The sequence below is a fragment of the Anopheles moucheti genome, chromosome 3 (genome assembly GCF_943734755.1).
Source record: "Anopheles moucheti chromosome 3, idAnoMoucSN_F20_07, whole genome shotgun sequence".
NCBI classification, from domain to species: domain Eukaryota; kingdom Metazoa; phylum Arthropoda; class Insecta; order Diptera; family Culicidae; genus Anopheles; species Anopheles moucheti.
This window is the reverse complement of record NC_069141.1, coordinates 81,101,699-81,116,786: the sequence shown is the minus strand read 5'-3', so window position 1 is coordinate 81,116,786 and position 15,088 is coordinate 81,101,699. Positions and strand designations below refer to the sequence as shown.

The window sequence follows — 15,088 nt, the reverse complement described above, 5'->3', positions numbered from 1 at the left end:
TTCCTTCGCTCTCTTTCTAGTGAGTGTATTCCCCTTTTATGTTTTCTTTTGTTTTTGCACTAGTGTTGCATGAAAATTGTTCTTTAATCTGTGTTGTGTTGTTTATTTTATAGAAAAAAATATCTTTAAATGTGTCCTGGCCACCAATTTAATGGTTTGCATATTCTTACATTTTAGTAAAATAAAATAATAAAAAAAAATAAATAGAAAATAATCTCATGTTTTATAAAAATGTTTATAAAACTCTTGAAAAACTTGAAAAAATGGAAAAAAAAGAAAACAAAACTAAAACACTTTGATAAAAGAAGAGAACAATGAAAAACTTGTTTAATTTCTGTTGGCGTTGTCTTTTTCTCGTGTTTTTTTCTGAAAGTTTCGTGTGTGATCGTTTTTGAGTGTGATGGTTGAGTATGGTTGATGATTTTTTTAATGAAATTTCTTTGGTTATTGATCCCTTAGTCGATTACTTTGACACTTTATTGTTGTCTTTAGCCTGTGTCGCCTTTCAAGTAATACAAAGCAAAACAACAGGCGCACACATGCACTTCCATCTGTTGCTTCTGTTTGCCATTATATGATTTCTTCTGTTTGCTTCGCTCTTTTTGTTCTATTCACGCAGCCAAACTACTGACTTTACTACTATCTTCAAATGGCACACCCTTGCAGCCAGCTGTTATAAAGCTAGCTTTCTTATGTTTCTGCTAGTTTTGTTTTGCTATCTTAATTGTTTAGTGTTTTTCGCACTTTTTATGAGTTTTGCGTCTTCTTTTATTTGCCACGTAATAAACCTTACACCACAATAATGAGATGCTGCTCTCCACAGCAGCTTATGATGTGTTCCTTTTAAACACTCATACTCGCGACACTGCACTCGGCACACGTACTCACTTACTTTACTTTCATAACGGTTTAATAATCTTAACATGTAGATGTATTGTTTGCTAGTTTGCTTTCTTCCTCTTTCGATTGTGTCCGTGTGTGTGTGTGTGTTTTGTGATTTTGTTACGAAATTTGCTAACGTTTAGTTTTATAATATTAATTATTTACTACTCTGAAGACACACCGCACAAACACACCCACACACAGTACATCTATATCAACAGTTGTGATGCTTGTTTTATTAAATAAGAAAGTGACCTCGGTTTATGAAAAACAGCTCGTTTGTGGCTCGTTTCGATTAAACGTTCTTCCACTCTCCTTCCCGTAAACTATTGCTTTAAGGTAATATAAATTAGTATGTTTTTTTTTTCTATACGACGTTATGAGTTTTATGATTTTTACATCGTGAGTGAAGTGGTGTGGCGGGTGTGTGTGTGTGTGTGTGTGTGAAAAAAGCATTGTTAGCATAACTCTAGTGCGCACAACAGTACAATCGCTACACTGCGGTGGTTTTTGTCGCAATCCTATTAGGTGGCTTCACTTATAAACGGACACATGCACACACACACACACACACCGTTACTACTACATCGAGAGTCTCTCTATGTTGGCCGCTAGATTTTCCTCTCTTCTGGTGATCTATTTTTTGCATCTAACTCGCTATTGTTTTAAAGTCACATCCTTCCACTTCCAGACGGAAGGAAGTAAAGCTCTTCATATTGATTGACATGATTGGTGCACCACACACACGCACACACACACCGCATCGATCGTAGCAACCTGCGAAACGACACCTTCTCACGCATGCGAATCCAGACCGAGCGCAGTTTACACCATCACCATGTGTTAGTAGAACTGCAACTGGGAAATATATCTTCATTCGAACCCAGTGTGAAAAAGGATAATAGTGATTTATTTTTGCTCCTCTTTTTTTCAAAGGAAAGCTTTTGCGTAGCTTTTTGCTTGCTTGGATGTGTTGGGTGGTATGGTGCATTTACATGATTTAAAATGTGATGTAAGTTTCACGTGTGTTTTTTGTGTGTTTCAAGTTCACGAGTGGATATTAAAACTGGTGCATATTAAACAACGAATTGTGTGTGTGTGTGTGTGTGTGAGTGTCAAAATGTAAACCATTCACACCACACGCTTTACTTGCGTTTACTATTCAATCGGGTGCGTTTATTATTTATCTGTCTGAAAAGAAAGCGAACAGCGATAGACGCCTCTAGTTTCCTTTGTTTAAATGTGCATATTGCTTTTCGATTAAATTCTTTCGGTCGGATTAGTAGGACTCTACACATGCATGACGTCTAGCGCTTGCGGGGGCTTAAAAGCAACAAGATGAACCGATTATTAGTAAGCAAGTGTTGTAACGTACTACTACTACTTAGAAGCACACTAGGGATTTCTCTACTACGCTCCAAAACTAATGTCCAATGTTTTTTTTTAATGGTAGGAAATGTGTAACTGATAATGTTCTATGTTAACGTTAAAGTTTGCAAACAATAAACTAACAAATAAGAAAGAAAGGAAAAAACAGGATCGCTCGCGTGTAAGAAATGAATGAACGGATTAATTTTTGCTTCATTACCTGGCCACAATTTCTCACCAACGTTCAATTGCAACATTACACAACGAACAAAAGTCTAATGTTGGCCACTACAAACTAACTTGCCAGGACTGACCCCGATCGTGATATATTGGTTTCCTTTAGTTTGTATCATAATGGATATGGCATGAGAGATGATATGATAGGTATATTATAATGGGTTGGATTTCCTTTACGTGTAAAGTTTTATTATTGTTGCTTCATTCCTTTTTGTGTTGTTCATGCGTGTCTGCGTGTACAAAGATTATAAAATAAGTCGGGTCCTGCATTCACCTCGCCTTACTTAAGCTTGGATATAATCGTGTCCGATATGAGAAAGAGAAGATCAATGCTGGTTGTCCCTATTGATTTATGCGACTAAAGGGTGTGTGAGTTTTGTATGTGTCTAAGACTTGATTGATGATGACCGCACGTTCGTTCCCTGCGTGAATTGAGCCCATCGCTAAATATATATGTATGTATATATATTTATGTATATGATTATATAAATGGTTATTACAAGGCATAAGACTTCTAGTGTTTAAGATTACAACATTAAATAAATTCGTTCACTACTACTCTTGAGCCATTGATCGTGGGAAGATGTGAAAAGGAGCTGGAGCGGAAGGAAAAAAGGGAGGCCACAGGGAGGGCGGGGCAGAAAGTGACGTGCACAAAAACACATTACTATAAATTGTTTGTTTGTTTGTGTTACAATGTTAATCTATATCCAACACTAATAATTTGTTTTGCTTATATCCACCGTCCTATCTCCGCACTACTCCTATAGTCGCAACGTGCGGCTTTTGATTGTGTCCACTCGCAAACGGAAAGACAGACAGACACATTTGTTTCACGATTATCGCGTAATCTTTTCCTAGCTTAATCAGTGTTTGCTTTACCCGGCTGTCCACACACCACGCAGGGGGGGGTGGTGTGTACGGACACCACAGCTACACCAGTTTGAGTAACACACACTGTAATTTTTAACCCTGTTTTCCAGACATCGAAAATTCGACAGGTGCCGGCCCTGATTGATTGTGTTTTTTTACTACTTCTTTCCTTTCTCTTAATCGTTTGATGGCCTTTTCTTTGTTTTCAACATGCGTTTCTTGCGCTATTCGGAGCGGAAAGTAGCATTCTACAGCATACAGATGGATCTGCGGTTGTTGGCTAGTAGTTATACATGCATTCCCAACCTAAGCGTCGGGAGTGTAACATTTCTTTGTTCAATCAATTAAGCGACATTTGGTTCAATCAAACCAAGCAAAGAGCCACGAAACGGTCAACCAAGTACAGTAATGTCTTTTCATCGTTGAAATATATATATCGCGCATACGGCTATCTAAAGATAAGTGTTTCAATTCGAATGCATAAGTAAACGCCGTTTGCCGTTCGCTAGACTACTTGTTAAACCAAAGCCATTCTACGTAGAGTTTAATCTCGGCCAATGTATTTTGTACATGTATGCGAAAAAAAAACACTGTTACCAGCAGCTCGCAAAAAAAAAGCTCGGTTTGCGCTTTTGCCTCTGAACGATACTAGACATTTGCTGGAGCTTTACTAAGGAATAACGATCGGGAGGGAGTACTTGTGTGTGTGTGTGCGGGGGGCGGTTATGGGAGCAAGGATAAATGCTCCTGGAACTGAAGGAAATTCAGTCGATTGCTGCAATCCGATTCCCTGTCCTTCCCGTGTGTTTCTTATTTGCTTCTGTTCCCACTCATTCACGCGCGTTACCCCGCCTGGGTTATGTCTATTTACTTGTATTTATTTTTGGCACTTACGTTTCACTTAAGTATTTTAAATTTTAGCGAAAAGCTCCCTCTAAACGTTCAAAATACTATTCTCAGTGTCCACTCTCACTATCTTTCTTGCACATACTCTTTCTCTCTCTCTCTCTCTCTCTCTCTTGTTATTAACTACAAATGATTAGTCACACGCTGTACTTTAACTGTACTGTGGCGCACACTAATTCACCAACGCTCGCAGCAGCAAAACCAAACGAGGAAAAAACAATCGGTTGCAAAACATGAACCTGTGTTTTCTGCATTGGAAGAATTTACGCACACTAAAACAAAACGAGAGAGCATTTTGGTTTTGCGAAAAACGAAGGCAAATGGTTGCCGGATTGCTCATGTTATCAGTAAAGCATACAGCCGGCGCTTTTATTCTGTGCTTGCTGTCCCAGTTCTGACGCATTAATTTAGCTTTTTCCGTGACAAGCACACATACACACACACACGGCGACTTCATATTTACCGATAAAAAAAAAACATTAACAATCTTTGAACATTACAAATGTCTTTTTTGTCTTACACGTTATACGCTAAGCATGTGTGCTTTTTAAATGTTTTGTTTGCATTGTTATTCACGTTGCTCGTATATGTGTGTATAAAAGATAACAAAGTAAAAATCACCTTAGCAATGCACAAAAACAAAACAAAAAACCGTATCCTATTCGAGCGCGCGATTGTTTTAAAAATTAGTTTACTTAGTTGTACTAAACTTTTGTTTCCTGTTGTCTTGCTTAAGTGAGCCTTTCATATAAGAAAACGTCTTCATTCTCTTCTGCCTAACACGCACACACATTCCACCAACAGTCTCGCAACTGAACTTTCTTATTAGTAATATATTCCACACCTTCTATTAACCATTCGCGATTTGGATCGCTTTTCCGTGTGTGTGATGCTGGTTTTTGCGACAATAGAACGTGGATGGGAAATCAAACGAAATACAGGGAGTTGTTTGTCCCTTTTCGATAGTTGCTTACGGTAGGGAAAAATTGCACACGATATGTTCATGTTGCTGTTTTTGCTAAACACGATATGGATTTTTGCTTTTCTACTTTCTTTTTATCAGCTTGTTTTTGGCCTCTCTCGCTCTCTCTCTCTCACGGAGTGCTCGCTTTTGTTTTATCTTATTTTATCATTTCCTTTTGGGTTTCCTCTTCACTTTCCTGCATTGTTATCGTGTGTGTTTTCACGTACTTTGAGATTTTCACGTTCATAGAGTAATCATCTTCGTATACATTTACTATCGTTTTGCTCGTGTTTGTTTGATACGTCTGTGTGTGATACGATTTGAAACAAAACAATAATATATAATAGACCTACATTCGGTACGTTGGTTTGTTTTTTTTTTTTGTCAACATTATCCTTCAATGTTTCCCCCTTTTGCTTTACCTTTTGCTTGGATATCGCTATTTATTTTACTATATTTGATCGCAACGCAGCGTTTGTCTTTTCCTAAATGCCTTCTCTAAAAGCGCGAACAAAAACAAAACAAAACAAAACAAACAAATACATACACGAAAAAAGCTAACTATTTACTGCCTAATTCACCACGAAAACCAAATGTATACTAATTCCGACTTTTAGAGCGTTGCCGAAATGGGAAATTTTGTTAAAGCATCTTTTTTACCACATTTTCACAGTGTATTTCACGCTTCGCGGTGCGCCACTATATTCGCCACGTACGCCACACGAACAGTTGTGTTTCCTAGAGATTTGCCTTGCGTTCTAGCCTAATTGCCGTTTGCTAACGAGCCGCGGTGAATATTCCAACCGTCCACTATTGGAACAGCAATTCTACTGGCTGCTCTAATGTAATGCTCGGCCCAGCAAGCGTATAAAACATTTCGGGACGACAACTAAAACGAAAAACAATACAATTATTGGGAGAGAAAGGAAAACAAAACACAAAACATGTACATAAAAGAACACAAAACGTAGATCTAAACACTAAATCAGTTTCAATATAGCCGATATTCTATGATAATTGAACTATACGAAATGTGATGTGATGTGTGTATCATCTTTGCTCTCTGTTTACCTCCCACAAGTCCTCACAGCGACACACAGCAGTCAGCACCATCCTGCCAGCAGTGTGTAATTCATTGTATGATCCCTTTCAAGCTTTGTAGTTTTTCGGTTTTAGTATCTTTTTGTTTTTACAAACGGCACACTCCGGATTACCAGATCGCTTGCAGTTTTTTTGCTTCTTCTTTAAATTGTTTCCTCTGCTAGCTGATGTGGCGGCGAATGTCAGATTGTGACGTACGAACGAATAATTTAAAAAGTGCTTGCCTACTTGACTGTTCTTACTTTCGATACGACGAACATGAATCCTTCTTCTATGGTGCACCAGTTAATCTCGTTGAAGTTGTATAATCGCGATGTTACTGCCGGTTGTGTTCATCCCCTCGAGACGTCGGGCTGCTGCCAGCTACCAATGTATGGCGGTGTGTGATGTGTCTCATTACTTCCGATCTAGGTTGAGTCCGTAGCGCAGAAAGGGAAAGGCAACCGTGCCGACCGCCGGTGTCATGCCGTTGTAACCGATGCCAGCCGCACTGCCCGGACCGGATGCGGCCGCCGCTGCAGCTGCTGCTGCCGCTGCCGCCGCCACTGCATTGCCGTTCCGTACGCTGGCCGCCGCCGCCGCTGCCGCCATCGTGGTGTTTGTCATCGGTCGGAGGATACTGCTGCTGCTGCCGCTGCCATTGCTACCACCATCACCACTTCTAAAGCTGAGAGGGAGAAGAGAGCGAAAGTTTTAATGGATCGGCGCTTTGACGATGTGATTCGGGGTGATGTAGTGATAGCCTGGGATTGGCATTCCGGCAGTTTCCATCGAAATTCTGAAAGTAAAAGTTTAACGGGAGCATACGTGGCGTTTTGCGAAAAAGAGGTGTGTTTTTTTTTTGTTGTTGCATGATTTTTTTTTTTCATTTTTGCGAGGCAAAAAAGTTTAGAAATTTTGAAATATTTTTTTTTGTTTTAGTTCAATGATGCAATCGGGGACAATTTTTTGTTTGTTTGTGTTTTGTTTCAAGTGATCATTTATGGGACAATTAAAACACAAGTTTCGGTAATGTCAAAGCAGGACAAAACATGAGAGGGGGTTGGTTGCACGTATTTGGAGAGGGAGGGAGGGGGGGGGGGGGGTTTAAAAAGAAGAAATAAATAGTACGGGGACATCAAGGGATAAAAGAGAACATAGAAAGAAGAGAAAGAGAGACAGAAAGAGAGAAAGAGAAAAAGAGAAAAAAATGATATATTTTTTTGTATTTATATACGACAAACGTCAAATATTTGGTAATGGTGGCGCGCGCTCGTGTACAGACTGATATCACTCAATGCAAAAACAATTGTTAATTGAAACTAACTAATGAAATCTTTCAAAATACTTGTTTCATCAATCAGGTTTACGCAGTAACCATCGTGTAAAGGTGACAATGGTGTACCATACGAGTGTGAAGCTATTTCGATAAGGTAGAGAAGAAAATTGTACTTCAAAAACAAACGGACTGTACGCGGGTGGAACGTCTAGATAAGAGTAAACGAATCTAACAAAACACAATAATGTTAGCTGATGTTTTTTTCTTGCAAGCTTATTGAATTTTTCCACTAAATGAAATACAAACTAGCACGAGGTGAAAGTAAAGAGAGTGAAACAAAGGGCTCGCTGATAACGCTACAACTTGCGAAAGGAACAGATGAAAACGGGCTGATTTGCTAAATTAGAAAATGTTTTAAAACTTGTACAATGCTCCAAGCAATACAAACTGCGTTTTTTTAGGTGTTGTTAAATAACTTTCACAGTTTTGTTGCGCTAAAACTTGTAATTTTATTATTAAAATTCTATTCCAGCAGTTTAACAACTTCGTAACTAACTCGAGCATATAGAACTGCTACAGAACGATTTATAAGCATAAAAAATTACAAGTTAACTAACACTATGAAACAAAAATAATATAATATTCACTGTTCTAACTTTGATTGCATTTGATATCGGTTTCAATAGCTTTTAATATAAAATGTAGAAGCGCCTAAATAAATTAAACAAAGATTTAAAATAATTAAATACAGAAAAAAATTAACAATATCCGCTTTACACAGGGTGTTCCGCTGTGGACAGGATAAAGGGAACATACTATACTGAATTACACAAAACGAATATGATAATCGCGGCAATTAACATCGAAGCACACAAACAACTTTTTACTGGCTCTGTAAAATAGGATATTGATTCGGTGTGCACTGTTTAAGGACTGTCAATAAATTCAAAAGTTTTTGATGTTGTGCATTTAAACGCGATGTTCTTGGCGTGGCACACGCGGATCAACATCGAAATCTACAAAACGAATAAAGTTGCCTGTGATTCAGTGTTTATCCTGTTTTTTTTTTGCGAAACTCTGTAAAACCATAACGCTAACAAAAAAGAAATCACGTATTGCAATCTTAAACGACTAAAACAAGAGACAGCAACCGAAAATCTGAACAGAATAACAACAAACTGATCGCAAGAGCGAAAAAAAGGGGAGAGCAAAAAAAAAAAAAGTAAACTTCCTAAAGGGTGGCTCATATTTGGCGCTACGGATGAATTACGGAACAAGGTAGGAAAATATGGAAAACGCAAACGCACGCACGCAACAGGCTATAGTAGTATTAGTAGTAGTAGTAGTAGTAGTAGAAAATTGTATGAAGACGACGACGACTGCGCAACGACAGTAGGCAGGTTTGGTAGTTACAAGTGTGGCTGGCAGATGAAACTGTCGACAGAGGATGGTGTTTTGATGGTAATTACTTGCCCGCAAGGGCACGGAACATGATCATGAACTAAGTAAGATAAATTGTTAGCGGGTAACGGGACGGAACGAATAAATCTAAACGGGAAGCTAAAGGAGCACGATACTACAACACATGTTCAAGAAACCACAAAGTAAAACAGGATAATGAAAGGGGGGAGAGGGAAAGAAGATAACGAGAGCTAGGTAAAGGAACGTGAGCGAAAAAAAAAAAGAATAAAGATAAGAGTGTAACGTTACCGAGTTCTAATAAATGGAAAATTTAACGCAACACAAAAATATGAGAACAAAACAGATGCTAAAACATTTGGTAACTTTAGTAATATGTAAAAGGAAAAAATAAAACAGTACTATATAAACGGTGTACACAGGTGTGAAGGCAAAGTTTGTATAGTAAAGAAAAAACGGAAAACAATATATGAATAATCAGTTTCTTACCAGAGGAATTCGGTTCATGATTACTTTGAGAGGATTGCTTTTGAGTTCCGGGGGTTTAGAACTCATTGCATTGGCTTGGCTTTTTTGGTTTTTGGTTTTTTTGTTTGGTTATAGTTTGACGGTGATATTTGGACTATTTGGACGAACGGTGGTGGTGGTGGTTTGTGGTTTGGTTTTGGTTATTGGCACATTCAGTATTTTGTTGGACGGGTGATGGTGGTGGTGGTGGTTGTTCTTGTTGGTAGACGCTATAAAAATGGGAAGAGGAAACGGATTGTTTTGTTTTGCATAATGATGGTAAAACACGGATACACGGATGCAAGCTCACACGAGTTAGTGGTGCGCTCTCGTGCGTTGATGCTAATTAAGAACTCGAGGGCAAATGGCAATGTAATGATTGAAGCTAAAAACAGGAAGCCAATGCAATTGCAGTCGGAAGAAACCGCTTCTCCCTGTTGTGCGCAGCGAGGATATTTAACAGAAGTATAAATCATTATCTAATGGGAAATGTAATGCACAAATGGACAACTGTTTAGATGATGTGGGTTCGAATAACTCTGTGATTATTGTCATTACTATCAGAATGTTTCACAATTACTTTCCCTCACTAATAATGGCTCGGTGTAAAATTAGACGGAATTCCATCGTTGTTGAGGAATTAGGATATTATTGGGTCTCGTATTTGGGTACAATATAGCAGAGGACATTGATTTTCGGACCAGGAATGTGAATTATTTGTGATATGATGTGAAACATTTATGCACGATGATGGGTCGATGGGAGATGATTAACGGTGATGGAGGAGTCTCGTCCTTGTGGCGCATTTAATCCATTCACAGTTTTGGTGGTTTCACTTTACTAAAACCTGTTAAATGGCATCGTACTGGGATATAAAACATTACTACAAAAACCGACGGGGACACACAGATGATGGGGGGGCGGCCTAGGTTAGGCTGATGTTGATGCTGGCTCTGTATGCTGCCGGTTGTTTTGCGTTGCCACAGTAAGGCTAGGACACAAATAACTAAACAAACGGCTTTACGATACAGATGACAAAACCAAAACAATGATGGCGTATGTGTGATGAAATCCTTTGGGTGAACAGTTTTGGAGGGCCAGAGCACATATGTATATATGTATATTAGTATCGATATATGAATAATGGAACGATGAATACCGTGGCCATGTTAGGGGGTTTGCAATGCCGCACACACACACACACACACAATAGTGTTTATTAGTAGCCATTTGGCGCTATCGGTGTTATCTTGCGAATAATAAAGGATGCGCGCGTGTGTGTATCGCTATGTGGCAATATCGATCATCCCATGTGGATGTTACGACGTTCTCTGGGTGCTTGTGATAAGCTTGCTTTTGTTTGAATGAATTTAGGAAGTTTAGTTGGTTTTTGGCAACATTTGGAAGCAGGAGATTTGATGCGCTTTTAATTGGTTTGGATTGGTATTGCCATCAAGGACATGGGTGGTGGTGGTGGTGGTGGTTGCTGTTCTTTCTGTCTCTTGGTGATGTGGAGATTGATGATGGATACATCCGATATTGGCGCGCGCGCACGCCCACACACACACACACACACATACACGCGGCGCACGCACATACATCGGGGGACACATACAACGGTGGGGGGAGAGAGAGAGAGAGAGGGTTGGTCATTTATATATGCTAGATATGTTGTGGTTGGTTTTTTTTTGTTGTGGATATTTATTAAAGGTTTTAGAAGAGTTGGTTGGAGGTGGCATATACTCGGTGGTGTGTAAGAGAGAGGTGTATGTGTGTGTGTGGTGGTGGTTATGGTCGGAACGAACGGAATTGTGGAACTTGAATGAGGAGATGACGGTGTAGGATAGTTCCCATTTGTTCGTTGAAGAAGGCGAATTTTCCCACGTTGATCGTCGCAGGCGGAAATGCGACGACGGAGATAGATCGTAGATCGAAGCGCTGAGGGTGTGTGTTGGGGTGGGGGCTGAAATAGGAGTTGTGCATTAGTGTGTACACTAGTAGTCTTTCCCTTCAATGGATTGGAGCAGACGTTTGAGTGCGAGTGTCACGACGACACTCTGGCAACACTAGCAAGCGTAAACGGCACTTCTAATAAGCGTCCAGTCCAACACGGGTGAACTGACTGTTTGGGCATACTGTTTGGATTTCTTTGGAACTAAGTTATAACATTTCTACCGCTGATGCTAGAGATACACTCGTTTACGCATTGCCCGTACTTCCTGGCTATTGAAAAAAAAACGCTTTTCAACATCTTTGACTCGACTTAACTCAAAATCTATTCCTTTATTCGTCTCGAATTATTCTCCTGCTCCGCTTGACGGTTTACCTTGCATTCGATTATACATACTGTTTTTGGAAGTCTTTATTAAGAGGGGGGGCAGGCAGATTGCTCTAACCGTTCTCTCATCAGTAAACTGTACTTTTGCAATGAGCTACATGTGTGTAATAAGTGTTTGTGTGATTCTTTCCTTTTGCTGCTATTTGATGACGTTATGCTGGCTCTGGCTGGGGGAGCTATATTCTATTTATTTTTTTCCACGGCCCGTCTCCTCTCATCTGGGGGCTCTCGCCGTGTTTTGATCCACCATTATAGAACGTATCTAAACAACAACTGCTGTGTAATACAAGTACTATGGGCTAAATGTCAAGAGAGGTGTGATATACTTTTTGGCTTGCAAACGAATAATACGTAAATTGAGTGTGTGTTCCGTCTTAAGCCCCGTTTGCCTGTGCCTGTCTTCCCCTTCTGCTTAAGTGCTTCGACGGGGGCTAATTAATTGTACGTAGAAGAACATTCAATCTGGGAGAGAGGGCCGGGTATTCAAGAGACACCATAAAATCGTAAGTATGTGTTGTTTTGCTGTGTATTATTATGGTTTGTATAGAGAGGTAAAACTTGAGTGACTTGCGAATCAAGAGTTTGTTATTATTGATAATGCTGTAATCATGAGCACATTCTTATTTAAACTACAATGGATACGTGTTTTTTTTCTTCTGCGGTTCGTCTGCCTTGAAGCTAACCATTCTGATATCCTTCTTCGAATCTCCCTTATACCACCCTGGGGAGGTAAAGTACAGTATAGTTTAATGTTTAATAAAAAAACAAACAAACTTTCACACAATATTGTTAACTGAAATTCTTCTACCTTCTTGCTTTAAAACCTTAACCAAATGTCGGCTACGCCTGGGCCTGCAGTGTTATTAAGTTCAAACGATCGATTTGCTCGCTAGTTCTTTGCACTGCGGTGCAATTTACCGGCTACCTATACACACACGTTGGGGCTGGTTTACAATCCGTGCTCCACTCTAAACGTTTGCCATTGCCAATTAAAACTCAGTACTAATCTAATGCATAATAAACAAACGAGTACGATTGCTCGAACTGATGTCATTTAAATCTCTGGTTTGCGGTCCGAACCGATGGAATCGGTGGCCTTCCCCTGCGTATTGAGTTTAACTGCTTCGGCGGTTAGAATATTTGTACTATACACCTTGCGGCGGCATTTGCCGGCATTTCTTTTCAAAGATCTTCTGTTAGTTGTTGGAAAACTCTTGCGTGTCCGCCATATTTCGCGATACTTTGCAGCGCATTCAATTGCGTAAGTGTGGAAATTCACACTATAGGGATATATTATACCGTTACTTAATCGAGAGCAGATTTAGGGTTGGTCACATAGCAAATAGTATAATTAAGGTCATAGTTATGGTCTAGACAATGATCACTTGGGCATCACGGCTAACCAAGAACCCGCCCCCCGGGGGGCTGTGTACAGCCAAACATGAAGTACGAAGAACAATCCAGAGCAATGTGTTTTGTGTGTAATTAATTCGTTAGCGAATCGCGATCGAGAGGCTGCTAAACCAATTTAGATTTTTTGAACTTTAACGACATATTCGAAACATTCTTCCTAGTTAAGCTCTAATTATTTCACAAAATTTTACCTTTTTTGCTGAGCTCATGAGAGATTCTTCGGCTATCTCTTTAATTTCTATGCGAACGGAAATTTTCTTTAGCCCCATGATAACAAAACACGTTTACGAAGCAGAACAATGCACGACAACAACAAAGTTGGACACAATTTTCCGAAAGGCTCTTGTTACCTTACGACTACGGGTGTAAGGATCTGTTAGCAAGAGCTACAAAATCGCAATGCGATGTGGACGCATTCGCATTCAAAGTTCATTGGAATTCCAGCGAATGTCAGCGAATTTTACTTTTTGTCAGAACTATTGGTATTTTTATTACTCAAGCGCAAGTCAAGCGCAGGCCATTAAACTGTACAAACATACGCATCCAACACACCTATGGGGAGTTAATTTGATCCGGCCCTCAACGCAGTATGTGCCCGGGGGAACCAAAATAGGACTGTGCTCTGGGGTTTCCAAATCTGGTTGTGCAAATTTAATTCCAATGCGATCAAGGGATGACTGACGCGTGCGGCGATGGTGACAACTTCAACACATCCCCGAGTGCTGCCCCCCTCCCCAACTTCATTCAACAACATTTTGCAGGGTCCACAATCCTGCTGCACATGTGACAGGCTGACTGATTGCATCTGACTCGTGCAGGCTTGCGGGGAACATACTATGTGGTGTGTTAGTGCAAAGTAACTAACGCAAAACTAACACCACTAAAAATAGCCACAGTAATCTGAAATTAAAATTCGAATCATTTCGCATTCGGGGGTGAGGGCAGCTACGTCCTGTTGACAGAGAACCGAAATTACGATATAACACTGCATTTGACTTGGTTTTTCTTTTCGCGCACACACGCCGGGTAAACACGCAGCAATAGAATTGCATCGCGTGTTGGAGATAGAGAGCGGTATTTGTCCTCCCGGCTGGCAATCGTCTGCTGTTCTTTCGCCCCAAGGCCGCACACACCCTACACACACACACCACTGGCATAGTATGTTCTATTCTGTCCATGTATCTAAGTACCCAAACCGTGCATCTCCCGTTCTTTCGCCAATGTCTGGGATTAAACGCAATTGCGGGAACATGCAGGACGATGTTCAAGCGCCCAGCCCATCAAGCAAACTTCTTCAAATTGCCCCCACCAAAGAGCCGAATTTGGATGTGAAGCTGCTTATTTTTAGCACGTGCAAGCAGCAGCAGCAGCAGCGCCAACCGTGGCAAAAAAGGAAGAGCCGAACCTAATGTAGAATTAAAACAAAGCGAAAAGTAAAACACAAACAGGCAAAAGAAAGCAAAAATCTAATGACAAATTTGCAGATGGGTTAAAATTAATCCAACGTAAAATCAGTTCTGCGCTTGTAAAAGGGGAACCAACCGGTCCCGCGGCCCGGGATTTACGGGTACGGATGGTTGCATTGCGTTGCGGTGTGTTTGATGCTATTCCTATCGTTGCGAACGTAACCCCATTGGGCCCATCATCAGCCAACTATCAGAGCCTTTTGTACTGTCCCCTGAGACTGAACACATCATGTTTCGCGGATGTTAATGGAAAAGAAGCATTACTTTGTCCCATTTACGTACATGCATCGGAAACACGTCAAAACACTTTTATTAGCAACAGCAACGAGCGATTGAGTACATTCCAGCCAGGCTAT

The 15,088-nt window shown here is 40.2% G+C and overlaps 1 protein-coding gene across 4 annotated transcripts in view; it reads right to left on the bottom strand.

Annotated features, from left to right (window-relative positions):
* Window positions 1-5,548: 5,548 nt before the first annotated feature.
* Window positions 5,549-15,088, bottom strand: part of LOC128305494 (poly(rC)-binding protein 3) — a 63,165-nt gene continuing 53,625 nt past the window's right edge. For 2 of the 4 annotated variants that reach the window (XM_053042967.1, XM_053042968.1), the window contains one exon: window positions 6,876-7,109. In XM_053042967.1, coding sequence (XP_052898927.1) covers window positions 7,025-7,109 — 85 coding nt within the window. In that variant the 3' untranslated portion in view covers window positions 6,876-7,024. Of the gene's footprint in view, window positions 7,110-15,088 lie in introns of all 4 variants that reach the window. The other 2 variants (XR_008287462.1, XM_053042966.1) reach the window with 2 other exon arrangements.